Source organism: Megalops cyprinoides, chromosome 1 (assembly GCF_013368585.1).
Source record: "Megalops cyprinoides isolate fMegCyp1 chromosome 1, fMegCyp1.pri, whole genome shotgun sequence".
NCBI classification, from domain to species: Eukaryota; Metazoa; Chordata; class Actinopteri; order Elopiformes; family Megalopidae; genus Megalops; species Megalops cyprinoides.
Genome location: NC_050583.1, coordinates 17,130,790 through 17,149,809, shown reverse-complemented (window position 1 = coordinate 17,149,809; position 19,020 = coordinate 17,130,790). Strand labels below are relative to the sequence as shown.

Genomic DNA, 19,020 nt, shown 5'->3' with positions numbered 1-19,020 from the left:
AAGACAGAGGCAGAGAGTTTGACATGGGAAAAGGGGGGGAGGTGTTGTGGGGGTGGGGAATGGGGCGGGTGGGTTGCTGGCAGTAAGTAAAATTAAAATGAAGAAAACTAAACAGATGGACACGAAAAATTAAAACAGACCAACAACAAACGAGGACTGGCTCAGAGAGCGAACTCAGGGCGCGGTGGGAAGAGGCTGGAGTCAGGGAGAAACATGGTCTCTGGTGTACCACACTGACACAAAATATGGCCAGCGTTTTTCAGGTGGCTAATTAAAGAGAGAGGAAACCACGCATGCTAAAAATCGAAGCCGTATTACAAACCTGTTACCAACTGTCAATTTGCTGTTAATTAGCAACATATCACCATCAAGCAGATTAGCAGGGCTAGCACATCGAGGAGTCCGTTGCAAGGGGAAGTACTGTTTTGTAATTTTGTATGGTAATTTTTGTACGTTTTCATGAAGAAAGAGAGGAGAGTGGTGGTACACTGCTTAGGTGGTTGAGAAAGCTGCAGAATTACCTGCTGATTGAACGTAATTGTCGTGCACATAATCAAAGACGGCACGTGCCGGCAGGTGCTCTGCTGGTTTATTATGACATCATGATCCCACACAGAGAGGAATGACTGGTGAAAAATGTGTGAAACAATGCCCTCTTTCCTCTCACTCCCACCCCCACTGCTTACCTGTCGTGCACACACAGACTGCTTCCCCTCTTGTTCCCTCTCTGCTCATTTATTTTCATTTCCATGGTGACATTTTTTTTTTTTTTTTTGGTGTCATCTGAACTGTGCTGGCCAACCAGGCAGACCGATGCCAGATTGATGACGTGTCCATCCCTCACTAACGCAACGAGCAGCAAGGAATGTGGTGAAAGACCCCGTTCCCCAAAAGTCAGTTTGATTATTTCGTTTCTTTTACGCCCCCGGGTGTAAATGCACACGCGCGCGCCCACACACACACACACACACACACACACACACACACACACACACACACACACACACGCACACACACACACACACACACACACACACACACACACAGTCACACACTCAGTTCTCTGAGGCTATTTTTTTTTCCAGTTGATTTTACATTGGTTGGCAACCTCTGATAACAGTGCCGTGTGGTCTTCCGTTCTCCTTTCCTGAGGAATGCATTGAAATCATCGTTTTAGCTTTAAAAGCCATCAATCATTTCCCTATATTCCATTATCCCCCTCCGGGAGTGACAGTGACAGAGCTTCCAGTGCTCCATCTCCACAGAGCGAGCCCAGGACATGTCTTGTACCACTTCCTGAGCACGAAATCAGAGGAGATTCAGCGACACGAGCTGTGGACACACTCCCAACCCCTCAAGCTACGGCTGTACCATCCCTTTCATTACAGCGGTAATTCATCCAAACACACTATAAACAATGACACACACTCGCTGCCATAACAAATCTTTCCCACAGCCTTCCTCAGGTCTGAGTGTTGGCGCTAATGCCAGCTGCCCATCCATATGGCACTAGTGTGGATACAGCACGCTAATTAAATCAGACCGCCGTGCCTCCATGCAGCGCCCTGTTTTACAGACCTGTGCACAAAGCAGTTGTATACACCGCACTGAGGGCACAGTCCTCGCATGTGATCGAAGCAAACCAGTTTGCGGTCGCTTATTGCCGAAGGAGCTGGGCTCTGCCTGCTCCTAACGGCACTCTGTGGACTCCTTTATCTGCCTGAAGAGCCTGGCTAAAAGCGAATCAAGTTCCACTGAACGGCAAATTAATTCAATTACACTGGGATACAAAAGCTGTGCTGTTGCAAATAAAAAAAAGGAGGGTTGGGGAGGGGGGGCAGTTGGGGTGGGGGTTGGCTCTGTGGTCAACTACATCAGCTGTCCCTCTCCCTCTCCCTCTCTCCCTCTCCCTCTCTCTCTCTCTGTTTCTCTCTCTCTCTCATTCTCCCAGGGATACAGCTGGGCTCTGCAAACAGGAGGCAGAGAGTGAGCAGCTCTTAAGCTGGAGGAAGTAGACAGTGCACAGTGGAGGCACATACAGAGGGAGGGGGCAAGACGAAGAACGCATGCCATCTGTCTCCTGCAGCAAAGGTGAGAAAGAGGCGGGCGCCATTTTGAGAGCGTACCCCTCTCTCTCGCCATTTTATAGAGGGAAACCTTGGATGCCCCGACACACACACACACACACACACACACACACACACACACACACACACACACAAAACAATGCTTACATGCGCGCACGCACGGATACTCACACATGCATGCGTGCGTACAAGCACACAATGCATACAAATGCATGCAGGCAGCAATAGCATGCTCCCCCACTGTTATTCCCCTGATGTTCCTTTTGCATTTATCAGTGCCACTTTACACTGCAGTGGCGCCGAACTTGTGTAATTACGCAAATTATTAGTACATAAGTGTAGCTTGTTACACACTGCTCACTGAATGCTTGGCGCTTGTCCACTTGAACACCAGCTGGTTTTGGATGCTACATTTACATTTATTATTATTACTATTATTATTATTATGGCTTAGCAGATGCTCATATTCTTACCTACATACTCTAGTTTACAGCTGAGGCTATTTGGATTAAATGCTTTGTCCAAAACTCCAACAGCAGAGTCCCACCGAGGAAGCACACTGGAAATGTTTGGGTTAAAAACCCTGTTCCCAAACCACTATGCCATTCTGGTTTTTGCTATTTACAAAAATGAGAAAATAGATTTATGTACATCCAGTTTCCTATAAAACATAAGTCAATGAGTGGTGAGACAAACAACTTACATAATGCCAATGTTTCTCACAGTCTTAGAACTGCAACACATTTGTTTTTACTACAGCATAGTTGTCAACATAGCTTCTTTATGCAGACTGGAGCACCAGCGTTTCATATCTTGCATAGCTATACCTCTTTTAGCTATATTTTTAGCTGGTTAATTCATTTTCACTCTTATCTAGTTGTAAAAAGTGTTGCTTTGGTTTGTTAGCTGATTTGCAAGAAAGTCATTCAATGACAACCACAGGCTATGTTGCTAGTCAGCCATTTGCTTTATACCAGGTTTCAAAGTATGTATTTTATAAGTAGTCCTTAGCTCACATATGTAATCCCATACCATCTGTAGATTCTGTAGAAAGAGGCCTTTGCTTCAGGGTTTTAAATCCTGGGTTTCACAAGAATAACATTTTAGCCATTTAGCCACATCTTATATCCATGATATCAGCAAAAAAAAAAAAGGATCCTTTCAGATTTAGTATTGTTCACTCTAAAAAAATCTGGAATAGGTTTGCCCATGCCTACGAAAACACTGTGTAACTGTGGGAAATTTGCAGAAATGTATTTTGGACAATGAATCTCTTTACCAAGAATGTATTGTCTGCTCACTGTTCTATGGTTCCAGGGAGGGAGAGAGTATGAAGTGGGTACTGTAACCTCTAATATACTAAAACATGCAAAGATCCCAGATCCCAGTTTATAGTGCAGATGCCATTTTATATTGCAGATGCAATTACATTGGCACAAGGCCTCAAGAAATGACATGGTGCTGTTTGCCATTGAGTTCTTTTGATCCGCCGGGTTTTATTACATAAAAAAAAATTTCAGGCAATACCCACCAGTTTTTGAAGCAGTTTACGACTGTGAAGAGGTAGTGGTGAGGTAGGACGTATAGACTTTTCATGTTTCCTCAGAAATTTATTTTAGGGTGCCAGAGCTGTGACATAGGCCAGAGAAAACAGCTTCAGAACACAATGCTTGAAATATAGCTTCACAAGAGAGGAAAAAAAAGGACTTGAAAGCCCTGACCATGACTGACATACTTGCTGGCTGGCTTAATATTTCTTAGAGGGATGAGAATACACAAAATGGAGAGCATACCAAGCCAGAGTGTTCACCAGACAGAAAAGCTACTCAAACACCCAGCTGGTAAAAGAACATTTATATAAGGATGGATTCCTTTGGGCCTTTCTAAAATTTCATTCTGACAGGAAACTAAACTCCCTGCGAATCAAATTGCAACTTCATAAATTTGATTTAAAGAATTTCCATATCAACTGAAGAAAAACAACAAAAATAGTGCGTAAAATAATCTCGTTTAAACAATACGTTTTTAACAGTAACTTGTGTAACTTCACAGCTTATATGTCTCTTAGAACTTTGCACAGCATTTGCATGTGCATTAAACCACACCATTATCCACAATCTGGTTAGTCCAGGCCCGCTCCCCCATAATACAGTAATATCTCACCTGAAACAAGACTTATGTAGGAATGCATGAGAAAAGCCAACAAGGTGAATGTATGTCATGCTGCTTTCTGACACTGCATCTCAGAAAAATAAAATGGCCAGTTGAAAGGATATATTTTAATTCCAGAATCCTGACAAAAGCAAAGGAGTATGGTATGCTTGAATAAGGCAGTGTTTTTTCAAGTGTCACTTTCTGCAGGTTGGAGCCTGCCTGGAGTATACCTGCTGATTGTATTCCTCTAATGCTGCTAATTACAGAGCTGTCAGTTATGTCACCAGCCTCTGGGGTTCCAGTGTGTGTGTGTGTGTGTCTGATTGTGTGTTGGGGGGGTGCACTGTCTGGCACTCTCAATTCATTCTCTCCTAGCAGCAGTGATCAAACTGCAGGCTTTCCAGTGTGAGAACGTGTCATCTGGGTGTTATTACTCTAACAAGTCTTCTGCAAACAAAGTGAGCAATAATTGTTTGTTTTTTTTTCCTCCTGTTTCATAATTAATCTGAGTAATGGATTAAATATAGAGCAATTTACACTGCCTGGGAATAAATTAAGCCATTTATTAAAAACATATTTTCAAAATTCTGTCATTTGCACTTGATATTACAAATTCATTTTAAGGCTAATTAAAAGCAATGTGAACAAAATGTCTCCAGGCTAAAATGTACAAATGCTGGATTTCCCCCAGGAGACACGAGCCTGCGTCAGCTGTAGCTCCATCTGCTAACCTGTGGTGGAAGCCGGGCCACGGGAGGGAGACTCACCAGTAATACGGCTATTAAATTCAACTGTTTCCCCCCCGCCGCAGTCAAAACTGATTTCAGCAGAAATGTGTCACCTCTTATAGAAGAAATAAATGCATGCACAGTAGGCGTTCTTGCGTGTGTTCTTACTGTGAATTTGCCCCAGTCACAACTGTTTAAAACGAGTCCCTCATACAAACAAAGACGACAACAAGAAAGAGAAAGCCTGGAAACAATAAGCAGGTCTACACAGTACCTCTAGACCAGCGTTTCCCAACCCTGCTCCTGAAGGCACACCGTCCTGCATATCTTCTATCTATCCCTGCTCTACCTACCTGACTGAACTCATCAGTGGCACTTTTGATTAGCTGAGCACACCTGATTTAGTCAAGCAGGAAGGATACATAGAAGATATGCAGGACAGTGTGCCTCCAGGAGCAGGGTTGGGAAACACAGCTCTAGGGATTGACTGGTTTTGTGAGCCAGCAGTTAGGCAGGCAGATTGCAAAAGTAATGCCTAATCTGGAATCATAAAGTTTCTTTGACAATGCATGTCCTTGGCTATCTAGAAGAGCCTGGGTCATGCTCAAACAGAAGTATTTACATCCTGTGCTGCATGCCCAATTACTATATACACATCACCATTTGTTACGGTCATTTTTGATGTGGTCCTTCCAAAATGGCAAATGGTGAAAACATAAGCAGCAGATATTCGCCCTCAGTCATAAGGTCCCCCCTCAGTCATAAGATGGTAGGAAAAGTAATTTCAAAGTCATTTACAAACAATCTCGGTGGGCATCAAGGTCACAGTAGACAAGGTCTGATCAGTTGAAATGCAAGCTGCAATACTGGATTGCTTAAGAACAACAAAGACCGTAACTCTCCATGACTTGTGGTCATTTCAGCACACCTAAGTACCAGTCAAGCCTTCAAGTACCACTACATTCTTACCCTGATTATCCAACCCAGTCTCATAAGGACAGGATACCCCACAGAATTCACAGCCTGCCAGTGCTGGGTCAGCGGTTAACTCAGGTCATACGGAGGAATCAGTGTTTGGCTCAGAACCAGGGGCTCTTGTGATTCTGCACTTTGAGATGTGAAAAGCTCTGAAAATCCCAGTCTCAAAGTCTCAGCCTCCAGCACTCAGACATAAAAAGTGCCATTTTAGAGGCTGAACAACAATGTGTAGAATCCCAGCGCTTAATTTGTTAAAAACAGGCAATGGGTATCTAAGAGCTTTCTGAACGTGGTGGACCATAATTTGGAAAGTACTCAATACCATCACCTTGGACCAGGATTTGGAAAATACTCAAATCATGTTGAGGATTATTGTTTTCATTTTAAATATTTATAGAAAAGAATAAATAAACAATGAAAAAATGCAATCTTTATTTCTTTGAAATAACATATCAAAGATAAATCTTAATATTTATACCAGTACAAAAAATTGATTTGACACAATGAATATACATTACAGAACACAATAAATCTATTGCCTTTTTTCTTATTTTTTAGATATTTCGGTTGAAAGACAAATGAAATTACCACTCTCCTCTAGTTTACTGTTAAGCATCAACATTTTATTCCCATTCATTTTATTTGTTGAAAAATGAGGGAAGTCATCTCTTCTTTAATTTTTTTTTCCATAATTTGTATTATTCTTATGAGACATTACTGATGGCAAACAAACTGAAAACAGCCAAGGTTTAAAAGATACCCTGGTTTAAAATATAAACCACAGCTTTGAGTAATTGACTTTGAAACTAAGAGGACAAAAACATCTCTTTCCTGGGGTACCTTTAACCTGATTTAATTGCCCAGTCAATATTCCGGTCCTCTCTCAGAGGGAGGCAGTTTTCCGGAAAGGCCCTCGTCCGCTGTGACACCAAAACACTGCCAGCATTGTGCCCCCACTCTCACGCTACCCTCTCTGGCTAAAGACAGCATTAGCATGACGCGTTCTGGAACAGACAGTTAAAGCGGAGGCACTTCTATCACGCTCCAGCCAACTAGACCTCACCTACTAGGGGAGGGAAATGGCGATCACAGATTCTGATTGTGGTTTCTGGATTTCCGGCAGCTGCCTCCCAACGGTTTACTGTATATATACTGAGCTTACTGTATATTGATGCCGCAGCAGATTTCAGCTGTGTTTCACTAGCGCTTCTCTGTAACCTGATGCTGCTGTCTAAGATTACCCCATTAGTTTCCAATTAACACTATGTGCCCCAGGTTCCAGTTAAATAAATGTGCTAGTGGACAAATACCAAATAAATAAAGGAGTAATGTCAGGGAAGGCACAGAAATACCACCCAGCAAAAACCACGATTCTGTGGGGGGAGAAAAGGAGCGTACTGTAAAACAATTTCGTTTTGCTGCATGATAATTTTGCAAATTTATGTAAGCTAGTAAATAGTGAAAACAACTTGCAACCAAACATTTCTTGTTTTACAGTAGTTAGGGGGTGTCACTAACTCCACTGAAAGAGTATACATTTAACTTTTGATACATTTAAATATTACTCACTTATTTTTAAATCAATTCTATATAATTGTTTCTCTTCAGAACAAAAAGACCATTTATTATTTGGTTTACATAAGGCACAGAGAGCATAAGAAATGAGCAATACTGTATTCCTTAGGCTCCCCTCCTAAATAAACTGCATAATAATAATTATAACAACACCAACATTATAAATGGAACAAATACTGTATGAATGGCATGATGCGAACACAGCAAACAAAACATTGGCATATGGTATTGGCGGATTTTTCTGCAAAGTGTCTGAACAGAACAAGACAAAATGAAAAAAGGGAGAACAGAGCTGCTCCACACTGCATTGCGGTGTAACGAGCAGTGCAGATGTGTCAACATTTTCCCCAAAAAACACAGAAAACCAACCCCTCCCGCCCCCCATATCTTCACAACACTACAGCACACAACATAATACAATGTAGCCTACAAATCTTTTTTTTTTTTTTTTTTTTTTTTCTTTCACCTTTGTCTACAGCACTTGCTTGTTCCTATTGTCCTGCTCTACTGGAGTGGAACCGTGTGATGCAAACCCTCTCACAGCCTCCACAGTTCATCTCTCCCTCTGCTGTTGTGCAGTGAGGCTCAGCTCCACAGCCTCATGGGAAGGGCAGACCATCCAAATCCATCTGTATGTCTGGCATAACCACCTCTAAGGTCCTCGTTTTAGAAAAATCCTGTCTTACCCCCCCCCTGAGAAAAATAAGCTTTATGATATTGTGTTTCTTTGTTAGCAACAAGCAGAGAGATGCTGGATTTTAAAATCATTACTACGTCTCTACTTAATTAGACAGAAAAAAGACAATGGTACATTTTATTGAAGCATGTTTTGACAGAACTGAGGTGGCTTTCAGCGCACAGACTTGGCAACTTTTTCACTCCTCTTTCCTCCTTGTCTTTGTCCCTCTGAACCCACCATTATGATACTCCTCGCGAACTGCCAGAAAACTAGGATGATGCAGAAGGGAGTATTCTAGGGCAACAAGACACTGTAACAGCACATAAAATTACACTAAGAAGTTGCATTAGTTTCAAAAGCTTTAACCCATCACTTAAAAAATATGTTGTTGTTGGAGGGGTTCTGTCAACAACCGAAAAACAAAAGGAAACTGTTTATCTACTGCCTCTGGGCCTTGAAGATGGGACTGAGCACTTAATGTCCTCTCTGAGGTTTGGTTTCAGAGCAAGAGGTGGTGAGGTGGGTGCGGCAGGCCAGGACAGACAAAAGTGAAGGGGTCATGGGGGGACAGGGGTGGGCGGGGGTGGCGGGTGGACATCTACATCTCGTGGGAGGACACGTCATGCTCGGACATTCCATTGGCCTGCGTGTTGGTCTCGTTGAGCCTGCGGACACGGTATGCCTCATAGTGGATATTACTGGTGATGTCCTTGATGTTCTGCATGTGGGTTCTGAGAGACAGATATAGAAGGGGAAAGTGTGTTAGAATTTTAGTTTCACGCACGAATACACACACGCACACACGCACACACACACACACACACACACACAGAGAAACTATTTATGCACAAACAATAATAAATACCAGAAGGACTCAAACTTAGGGGATGAGCCAAAGTCTTTGAAAGAACTGGCCAGTTCTTATAGCCAGGAAGAACTGGCCAGTCTCTTGTCAGAACCCCCTCAGGAAAGTGGAACTTGAGACTGTGTTTCCTGAACACTCACAGTCCTTGCAGTGGGTGGTATCTTCAAGCAATCCCCCACATGTCACTTCCACTGCAATTCAATTGCACTGTTGCATGTGTTCATAAATCAGATGCACATATTTACACATGGAACATTACAAAGCACCAGTGACAACATTTTACATTTAAATTTTGTCATTTAGCAGATGCTCTTATTCAGAGAAACCTACAAAAATATGTACAAAGTGCATCTAAAAGTGGTATGAAATATGATAAATCTGGACACGTGACCATATGCGTAAGCCCCTTAGTGCTGTAATAACTAGTGTTTACGTGCTTCGATTGTACAGTGCCCAAGTGCTTTTTCTCTGTCACCTGTGAAAGCAGCTGCGTTGTATTTACTTTGACACCGATCCACATCACAAGTCCACACACACTTCTACACCAAAATCATAAACAGCAAATTACTTCAGCAGAGAGGAAAAAACAGGAAAAACCACTCACCTAATAAGCAGGTCCCGCAAGTAGGCAAACTCACAGTGTGCAATGTTCTCCACTGAAAAACAGAGCATTGAGAATGGGTAAAAAGCTTTTAACAGCAGCTCCATGCAGGTGTAGGGATTCATTTTAACAATTTAATGTTTTTTTTTTAATCAGCTTTATTTAGGCCTCCAATATCATTTTGCTTCATTCAGATGACAGATGAAGGCAATATACCACTGCATGTTTTGTCATCAGCAAATCCAGTTGTTAAAAACCCTGTTTTAAAATACGCAACTATGTTTAAAAATAAAATATTATATTTCCCATGTCGTATACCATTCAAACTTGAATGAGTGCAAATCTCACATATGTCACTAGAGGGCAGAGCTACAGCGCAATTCTCAGAAGACAGGACAAAATGTGACGTGATAACAATAGTAAGAAGTTCTTTCTTTAGCAACTACAGCAGCTAATTTAGTATAATTATGCTTCTTTTCAAAAAATAGGTGTACCCAATTCTGCATTACTGCTAATACTACTGCAATACTGTTAATTGTATGGTAGTCCCACAGTTGGGAACACATGCATGCATAGGGGATTATCAGTGTCAAGACTGCATATGGTAAAAATGCTATCAAGCATTTGAAATTCCTAAGCGGGAAATGAATTTCCATCTGGTGCATCCAAAAGGACAGCTGAGACAGGGGAGAGTCCTCCAGCCGGATTCAGCGCCAGTCACAGCTGCGTGGCGCTCTTAACCGTTGAGACGCCATTGGTCTCCTAGCACAGTAAGGCGGAGGGGAGCTAAAATGTCCACATCAAAATGCAAGACGATCAGCTTTCAATCGTGCGAAAATAAAGAGGCTGGTTTGGTTGGAACGTGCCTCGTTAAAAACCGTCTCCATAGAGCTGCCGTCACACACCACACCACAAGCAAATGGCATCTACAGCTGCAGTGCTGCAGACGTCCACAGAGCCGCCACATGGCAGCCAGCGGGCGGATCCCGAGCGCTGAAACAATGGGTGGCACGCTGGCAGCGGAGGGGGGCGGGCGGGGCGAACACGCAGCGGGCCAATGCCGCAGTGTGGACAACACTGGCTGGGGGAAAAGGGGGGGGGCTCTCGCTGTGGGAAACTGATTTCAGATCAGGCACACACAGCATCCCTTTGTGGCTCTTCATTTACTGCGGCGGCAGGGACGTGTGAAACAGCCTGCGCCTCCTGACCGCCAAGCACATCGCCTGTCCGGGGCAGAATGGAGACATTGTGCTCTCTGCTGGAGCAGTGTGTACTCTGTGTGTGTGTGTGTGTGTGTGTGTGTGTGTGTGTCTGTCTCTCTCTCTCTCTCACACACACACAGTCAGCTTCTTACGCTTGATCTTTCAGTATTTATTTCTTTCTGTATTTTATTTCAGTATTTATTTCCGAGTTTCACCGTGGGGGTCACGCCAACTTCAATACTGGGTCTCAAAATGCCTGACAAGATAAAGATGCAAATGCAATTCACATTACATTACAAAACCGTATGCCAGACAGTGTGTGCTCTGTGACAATTTGGAAATTGGATTGACGATATTATAGAAGTGTGCATTGGTGGGCTGTAATCACAATTAAATTTATTTAAGTGGGCCCCAGGGGCAAAGATGTGGTGAAACTGTTTTCATTATCATCTTTGTAATTTTTATTATTTTCATATAACTACACAGGATGAAAAGTCTGCCAAAATTGCAAATATAAAATAAAATGCTGGAGAACAACAAAAAGTGACACCGAAAAGGAATGCAGTGGATACTGCAGGAATGATGTGCATAAATCAACACTGCATTCTGGATCAAGTGCTGTTATAAACTCTGTATACTTTTACAACACACCAGACAAACATTGTAAAGGTGTCTCAGTACGTGTAGCCAGAGTTGCTCGCATCCTCTTTTCCATAGGCAGTTTTCTTTTCTCACCCCAATGATTTCACTGTGCTCTTACAAACAGGACACCTCCTACTGAGAAGGGACTTTCCTCAACTGTGATTTCTTTTGGCAGTGCTGACATGAAAAATGTACTTGGGTCCGAAAATCTGACCTTCCAAAAGTGGTTAGACATGGCCAATCATGCACGCTCTCTTACCATTATATCACTGGCTTTGAGCCCATATACTGTACATTAAATCACAACAGCCACAAACCATGAATATGGACATAAAAATATAGTTCCCTGGGATCACACAGGAGGCCCTTAAATCATTTTTACTTATGCTGAGGTGAAAGTCTTGTCTAATCACGGGAACAGCAGTGCTGCGTGAACTATTTTCCATTGTCTAGATGGCGGATGAAATAATGGAAGAATCTGGAGCCGAGAGGATATTACCTTCTATGGTACCCCACTTTGTTTTCCTTCCCAGAAGCCTCCTCCCATTGACCTGGTACTCCTGGTCACTCCCGACCACAGCAAAGGGGATCATCTCCTGAGGGATGAAGAGAGAGAGAGAGCACAGGGCTGGGGTTCATCATTATAATAATCGCCACAGAAAGATGCAAAGAGAAAGACAACCCATGCAAAGTATACGCAAACATATTTCCCGCAATTCCCACCCTCATGTTGATCAGCGCAGACATGAACTCAAGTCGTTTCAGAAAGCACTCAACCCAAAAGAACTAATAATGAATTTACCTTTAAACCATCATCAAGCAGTTCAAACAAAGTGAAAACATATATTAATGTATACATTTATCTTCACACACTGAAAGTCAAAAGTGAAATGAATCTTGTCACAGGCATAGGGTAGATGTTGGCCTCACAATGGGTGAGTGGGATCATGACACTGGGGACTGTGTTTGGTCAGGTAAGGTGACACTGCCACACACTCACTCTGATCTTCTCATTGATCATCCTGTCCTCTGCATCCTCGTCAAACTCCTTCTGCGGATACACATCGATCCCATTGGCTCTCAGCTCCTCCCTGATCTGTGTGGGCACACAAACACACACACACACACACACATAAAATACAGTCAATGTACAGTGTGGACACAAGTGCACACATTCTACCGACATGACACCCCAGCTGAAATTAAGGTCATCATTAAAAGCAGAGCCAGACATGACATTGTGCTCCCTAACTGTGTTACATTACATATCTACATGCAGATTACACATCCGGTCAGCACTGCAGTCAGATTGCAACAGTAAAATCATGAACACCAGAAAGATGACGGCAGGCACCAGTATGTGGTCAACGCAAATCACACTTCTGGAATGAGAAGGGAGAGTCCGCAGGCAGGATGTGTCTGAAACAATGGCCTATCCCGACGCACTGACGCAGCCGTCTAGTCATCCCACACATTGCCTTGACTGTGCAGGAACTGTGGAGGTGGAGGAGGGTGTCGTCCAGCCCAGTACAACAACACTCACTGCCCTCGTCAGGCGCAGAGGCTGAGGGGCACGGAGGGGAAGCTAGGTGGGGCTCCAGGGAGGGTCTAGTGACCCCACACAGGGAAGAAGGGAGGGCTCAAGAAGTCCGAGTCACTGGAATCAAAAAGGCATGAGCCCTCTGCTGACCAACAGCTGCCAGTCCTGTGCTCTCTCATACAAAGACAGAGAAGAAGACTGAAAAAAATCACATGCATCTCCAGCTAAGAGAGACACTCCACAAAAAAAATTTCAGAATGGAAAGAGGATGAGTTTATTGAATTTTCATTTAGAGCAGTGATGAAAAAAAAACACCTAAAAAGATTAGTGAAGTTACAGTGCCACAAAAAATTGAAGCTCTGTTCAAGATGACCTTTAGCAAAGCTTTTATAGGGCACTGACATACAACCCTTTCCAACCATCTAAAAACAGAGGTTAATTGCAAAAACATATCGTTGTTCGCAAATTGTCTGCATATAAAATGAGTGATTTCCTGTGTGCGCTCATTATAAACCAGAGGCAGGAAAACAGTTGTCAAAAATAGTATTTAAATGAATGGTTGTCTTGTTAGATGATGATCAAATGTCTGCTTGCCATAAAGCAAGGAAAGTAATGTGATCAAGCCTCACCACAGTTACATCAGCATGTAGCAAGAAAGAAGCGCAGCTGTTTTAACACAGAAAGCCACTGATACAAAAAGCTTTCCTTGTTCCCTGAGCAAGTCACTGGCCGTAGGGAACAACATCAAAGTCTGTGGGCTGGACACTGCCCTTACAAGCCAATCAAAACATCCCATTACAAGCCCACGTGCTTCAATCAAATTTGGACAATTTTCTTGTTTATTCTCACTGGAACAGAAGCCAGCGGCTCTCAGTATGTATCCTGCTGTAATAAAACAAGACAGGGGTTGCCAGAGCGAGGGGTTGCCAGAGCGAGGGAAATGCACATCCCCCATCCGCCTTCACCTCCACTCAGGGCTGAGTGCCATCCAAGAGGAACACAAGGAAACAACGGGGGATCACAGCCTCTTCTTTCACGGCCTGCGCGGCACCGCTGCGGGGAGCCGGGGCGGGAAAAACAGGAAGCGGACGGCACCCTGTTCCTCTCCCCACCCTCCTCTCATGCAGGAGAGCCGCAGGAAGTTAAGAGCTCTCTGCCCCTCAGAGTGCTGTCCGGGGGGGGGGGGGGTGTTTCTTGGGGAGCAGGCTCTGCAGCTGACCCACACCACTCCAACCTCCACCCCTACAGGGCACGTATACCTTCAAGGGGTGCTACCCTCAGTTGTGGACTTCAGTGATCCTGCAACGCAGCTAATTAGCTACAAGGCAAATACTATAATGCTTATGTGGTATTTTTTTGTCCTTCACCCCTATGAATTTAAATCTTTGGTATCTGTCCAGTAGCTAAAAGTGTTCATACCCCTTCCCTTCTGCAGACTTCTAATATTGCCCTACAAAGTAGCTGCCAACATATCATAGCTCTGGCAGAAGCTACACAGAACCGCATGCATACCTGTTTAATGTGTGTGGAGGTGGGGGGGGGGGGGGGGGTTGCATTTACCTTCTTTTTAAAGAAGTCTCTCTCCTCCAGAGTTAGGGTGTCAGCCTTGGCGATGACAGGGACGATGTTGACCACTTTACTGAGGCGCCTCATGAACTCCACATCCAGGGGCCTCAGGCTGAAACAGACAAGAGGAATTCAGTGGGAAACACAGCTGAGAAGACAGCTCCTCCTACCCCTCAGCTTCAGATGGGAACTTGGCCAGCATGTGCCAGACATGTCAGAACAGAGGGGATACAATTAATCCATTCATTCTGCTTGCCACCAGGAAACGGCATGATGCAGTAAACAACCACATGGATCATATGACCATGGCATGCAGGCAATGAAACACACTTTCCCCACTGTCTGTGTTTGCCTGCAGGTTAACAGAAAAGCCACCAGGGGGCAACATCACTGCACTCACTGATTCACATCTGATAAAAGAGTAGTGCTAGATCAATGCTTGCACTTCCAGTTGTAATCTCCATAATGTTCTGCATGTCTCCTGCCCCCCTCTCAGGTACTATGGCACAAGGGTGTCTATGGAGAAATCAAAAGTAAGTCAGTATGAATGTTCACAAAACTGGCAGGGAGGTTTTTCAGCAGCAAATACGACACTGTCGGCAGTGGCCCAAAATCTGCATTTGGAACTGACATCAAACATTAAAGAGAGAAAACAGGAAACAGTTTTATGAACACTCCAAGTTCTCGCTGACTGGACAGAAGTAAAAGCTAATTACTGAGATATATTCCCTTTCAGCACAGTTACACCCGCAACTGTATATCAAGTATGACCGCTCACCAGAGTCCAACACCCTTGAAATGACAGCAAATGCATGCAAAAGCAATGCGACCTGAAGATGGTGTCGATATCTTTAATCTGCACCGTGTTACGGTGACTATCATGGCGATGCCTAATAAGTCAGTGAATTGACTTCAATCGGCATTACAAAATCAGGGGCAGTTCTCATCCTTTAATCTAACCATCTTGCTTTGTTTCGTAAACAGCAGCCCTGCTTCCCTTAGGATGTGAGACAGAGTGGGGGAAATGTGGCGGAGTCCTGGTAAGACAGACTGAAAATTCTCTCAGACGGCCATTTTCTCTCCTTTGTGAGGATGCCACTTTTGCTTTCTGCAGCAGGCGCTTGTTCGGTTCGGAGTGAAACGCATTGTCAGCGGAGCCTCTGGTTAATACAAATTTCAATCCTCTCCAATTAGACTTGTGAAACTCTGCGCCAGAGTTCAAAAGCTCTGCAGCAGCTGCAGGGAGGCTCATGAGACTGACATCTGCAACGCTGGATAAACATGAAAGGCTAATCCATTTTTATAGGGGGAGACACGCGATAGCACACGCTCCCATACATCACACCCCAAACACCCATGGCAAATGCGCCCGTCGCACCGGAGCCCTCGCCGGCCCCCTCGCCGGCCCTGCCAGCTGTCAGTTTCACATGGCGCAGCCCAGGGACCGGGGGGGGGGGGGCACCGTGTCCTCAGCTGTGCCGACAGGAGATGCTCAGAGACATACGCATGCATAAGCATGGTCATGGGCACAAGTGTGTAAAATACATACACACAGAAACACACATCCCCATGTACTTGGTCTCTGACTCACACCTCTCCCTCTCTCTCTCACACACACACACACACACACACACACACACACACACACACACACACAGACACACACACACACACAGACACACACACACAGACAGACCTACCCCCTGGACTCTTAAAATAAGTCATCGTACATAACTACTTGAAGAGAGGGCTTAAGTGTCTTGAATCATTCAGCCGAAAGTCAATTTGTGGTCTCATTAAAAAAAAAAAAAAACAGGAAGAGAAAGATGTTACCATATAAAGGAAAGAGCAACCACACAGAGCAGACAGCTTTGCTTTGACCCGCTCTTTCCTCTTTGAAACCGTCCGCAAATGAGGACGACTCCTACAGTTGCAGTTCTTGGTTGTGTCATGGCGCTATTTTCTCACTTTGAGGCTAGGCCTGCTCTCTCAGGGAACTGCTGGTGAAGGACATGAGGAGGAATCCAAGGGGGAAGTGTTGCTGTCATCTCCTCAACGAACAATGAACAATGTTCTGCTGTACCACAAACACGTACACTAAAACCATAGGTATGGATTTCTTCTTTTGGATCACACTTGTACTTGCTTTGGACTTTTTTTAAAAGGAAATAGCTTAAAGCCAGACTATACTGTCGCAGCATCTCCTGCACTGTCATATACCGTCATGCTACCAGTACTACTGAATTTACATTCAGACTATAATCATTCTTTTCCTTGTAATTTCTTCATTATGCTTTGATGGCACAGACAGGAGGAGCAATAAAATATGAATTTGGCAGCACATCGAAGTAATTGGTTACAGACACTAGCTAGCGCACTGAAAAGAGTATTCATTTATGAAAGCACATGACCTGAAAACACAGACAGAGAGCACAGTTAAGAACCCCCTTTTAAGACATGAGACAGATTCCACCCGGGAAGAAATCCCCTGGAAGGGAAAAGCTCAGTTGGTGACAGAACATACCCCCCTCTGTCTTCTTGGCCGTTTTGTCGATGTTTAACCGAGCCGCAGGGCAAAATACCACTCACGATGTGTTTAACTCATGATGTCTTTATACCCACGCCTCTTTCCCAACCCCAGATAACCAGGGTGGGTTCGAGGGTGCAACTCCACAGCAAAAAACCGCTCAGCCGGTCAAGTGCACTCCCAAAATCTCCGGGTGGCAGTAAGGAAGCCTGTAACTTCCTGTTTGACCATTTCCTCTCCCACATAGAGGGCCCCTGGGAGAGCAGGTGCTGCAGGCTTCCGGTAGAGGGCTGGGGGGGGGGGGGGGGGGGGTTATGGGGGTGGCTTGGATTTTTTTTATTTTGTTGTTTTTTTGTTTTTTTTGGACTTCTTAACTGGGCCCAGGCTTATACTGTGTGACACACAGGAACTGACAACACGGTCCCAGCAGCTGACACACTGCCAGCAGAGTGCGGTCCTCGGGCAGCTGCTTTGAGGATGGAGGGGGGAGGGGGAGGAGGAGGAGGAGGAGGAGGAGGAGGAGGAGTGTGCCTGACATAGCAGCCCTCACTGGGAGGCTCAGTCTCACACACATGCACACACATACGCACACACGCGCACACACACACACACACACACACGCACACACGCACACATGCACGCACACACGCATGCACACACGCACGCACACACACACATGAACAGCAACTGCTCTACAACACAGGGGATGACGGGGTGCGTTTGTGAGCCATGACGTGTAAATGGAGAAGGTCACATTGGGTCACACCATCTTCCCCAGACACTAATACTCCATGCACATATTTGGCACAGGTTATACACCTCAGACATATGGTACAGTGTCAGGTCAGACTGATGCCTGACATACTGTAAATAGTTGAAGTGACAGAACATGCGCCTGTAGCTTCCTTAATTACAACACTGTATACATTACAGACTTTCCTTTCATCTACATTCCAAAAATGTATACAGGAGAAAAACTTGTTTGCAAGGGAAAAAAAAGTAATAATAAACCACTTTGAGACTGTTGTAAATACCTTAGCTGGCAATTTCATGAAAAGTATCCAGGAAAAAAAAAAATAGTGGTGGTACAAGAAGACATCTACAACTGGGCCATGGCCCACTCCTGACCTGCTGCAATACCCCTCAGTCTCTGTGTGGGATTGTGGGTAGAGAAGAGTTAAAGAAAGGAAACAGCAGAATACAGCAAAATCAAATCCAGATGTCTGTACAGCAGAAGAAGAAATAGAAACTTCCAGACACAAGGAAAGGCAGCGTTTCAGGGCTAAATGGAACCGTGCCATGTTTCCAGTCACGGAAAAACTATTGTTACTGGACGTGAAGAGAGCAGGAGAGAGACTGCAGTCTGGTTAGCAAACGTTTCTCCATCTGTGTTCCTCGGCTCCAACAGAGCAATTCCATCTCCAGGGCTGGCAAGCTCTGTTCAGTCTCCTGCAACACTTCAGATCTAGCTGATTATCAGTGGATTTAATAGGAATGATTCTCCTACTGTAGACCCTCTCTCCTTTCAGTCCCCTCATACTACAGTTCTGCTCTGCCTGCAGTGCCCTCTCACCTACAGACCGACTTTCCCTGCTGTCACTCGCTGCAGACATGCTCATCTTGCAGACCCCTTTCAACGAAGCCCTACTCTCCCCGCAGTCCCCCCTCATCTACACATCTGCTCTCCCTAAAGTCACTCACTGTAGATCTGCTCATCTTCCCATTCTTTCTCATTGCAGAAAGTGGGAGGACATCTTCAGTGATGCCTCTTTCTTGGAAAACCAAAATTGTGGGTCAGACTGCAAATAAATGAAGGTTTGCTCATTTCTGCAAGACCTCCTGACACGCTGCATTAGTGGTGTATACTGCGTTATTG

General features: G+C 44.5%; 1 protein-coding gene across 13 annotated transcripts in view; it reads right to left on the bottom strand.

Annotated features, from left to right (window-relative positions):
* Positions 1-8,770: 8,770 nt before the first annotated feature.
* The window catches only part of sept9b (septin 9b), a 76,996-nt gene continuing 66,746 nt past the window's right edge, over positions 8,771-19,020 (bottom strand). For all 13 annotated transcript variants that reach the window (XM_036530042.1, XM_036530034.1, XM_036530017.1 and 10 more), the window contains 5 exons: positions 14,612-14,729; positions 12,512-12,607; positions 12,011-12,107; positions 9,671-9,722; positions 8,771-8,932 (listed from right to left, as the gene is read on the bottom strand). In XM_036530042.1, coding sequence (XP_036385935.1) covers positions 8,800-8,932; positions 9,671-9,722; positions 12,011-12,107; positions 12,512-12,607; positions 14,612-14,729 — 496 coding nt within the window. In that variant the 3' untranslated portion in view covers positions 8,771-8,799. The remainder of the gene's footprint in view (positions 8,933-9,670; positions 9,723-12,010; positions 12,108-12,511; positions 12,608-14,611; positions 14,730-19,020) is intronic.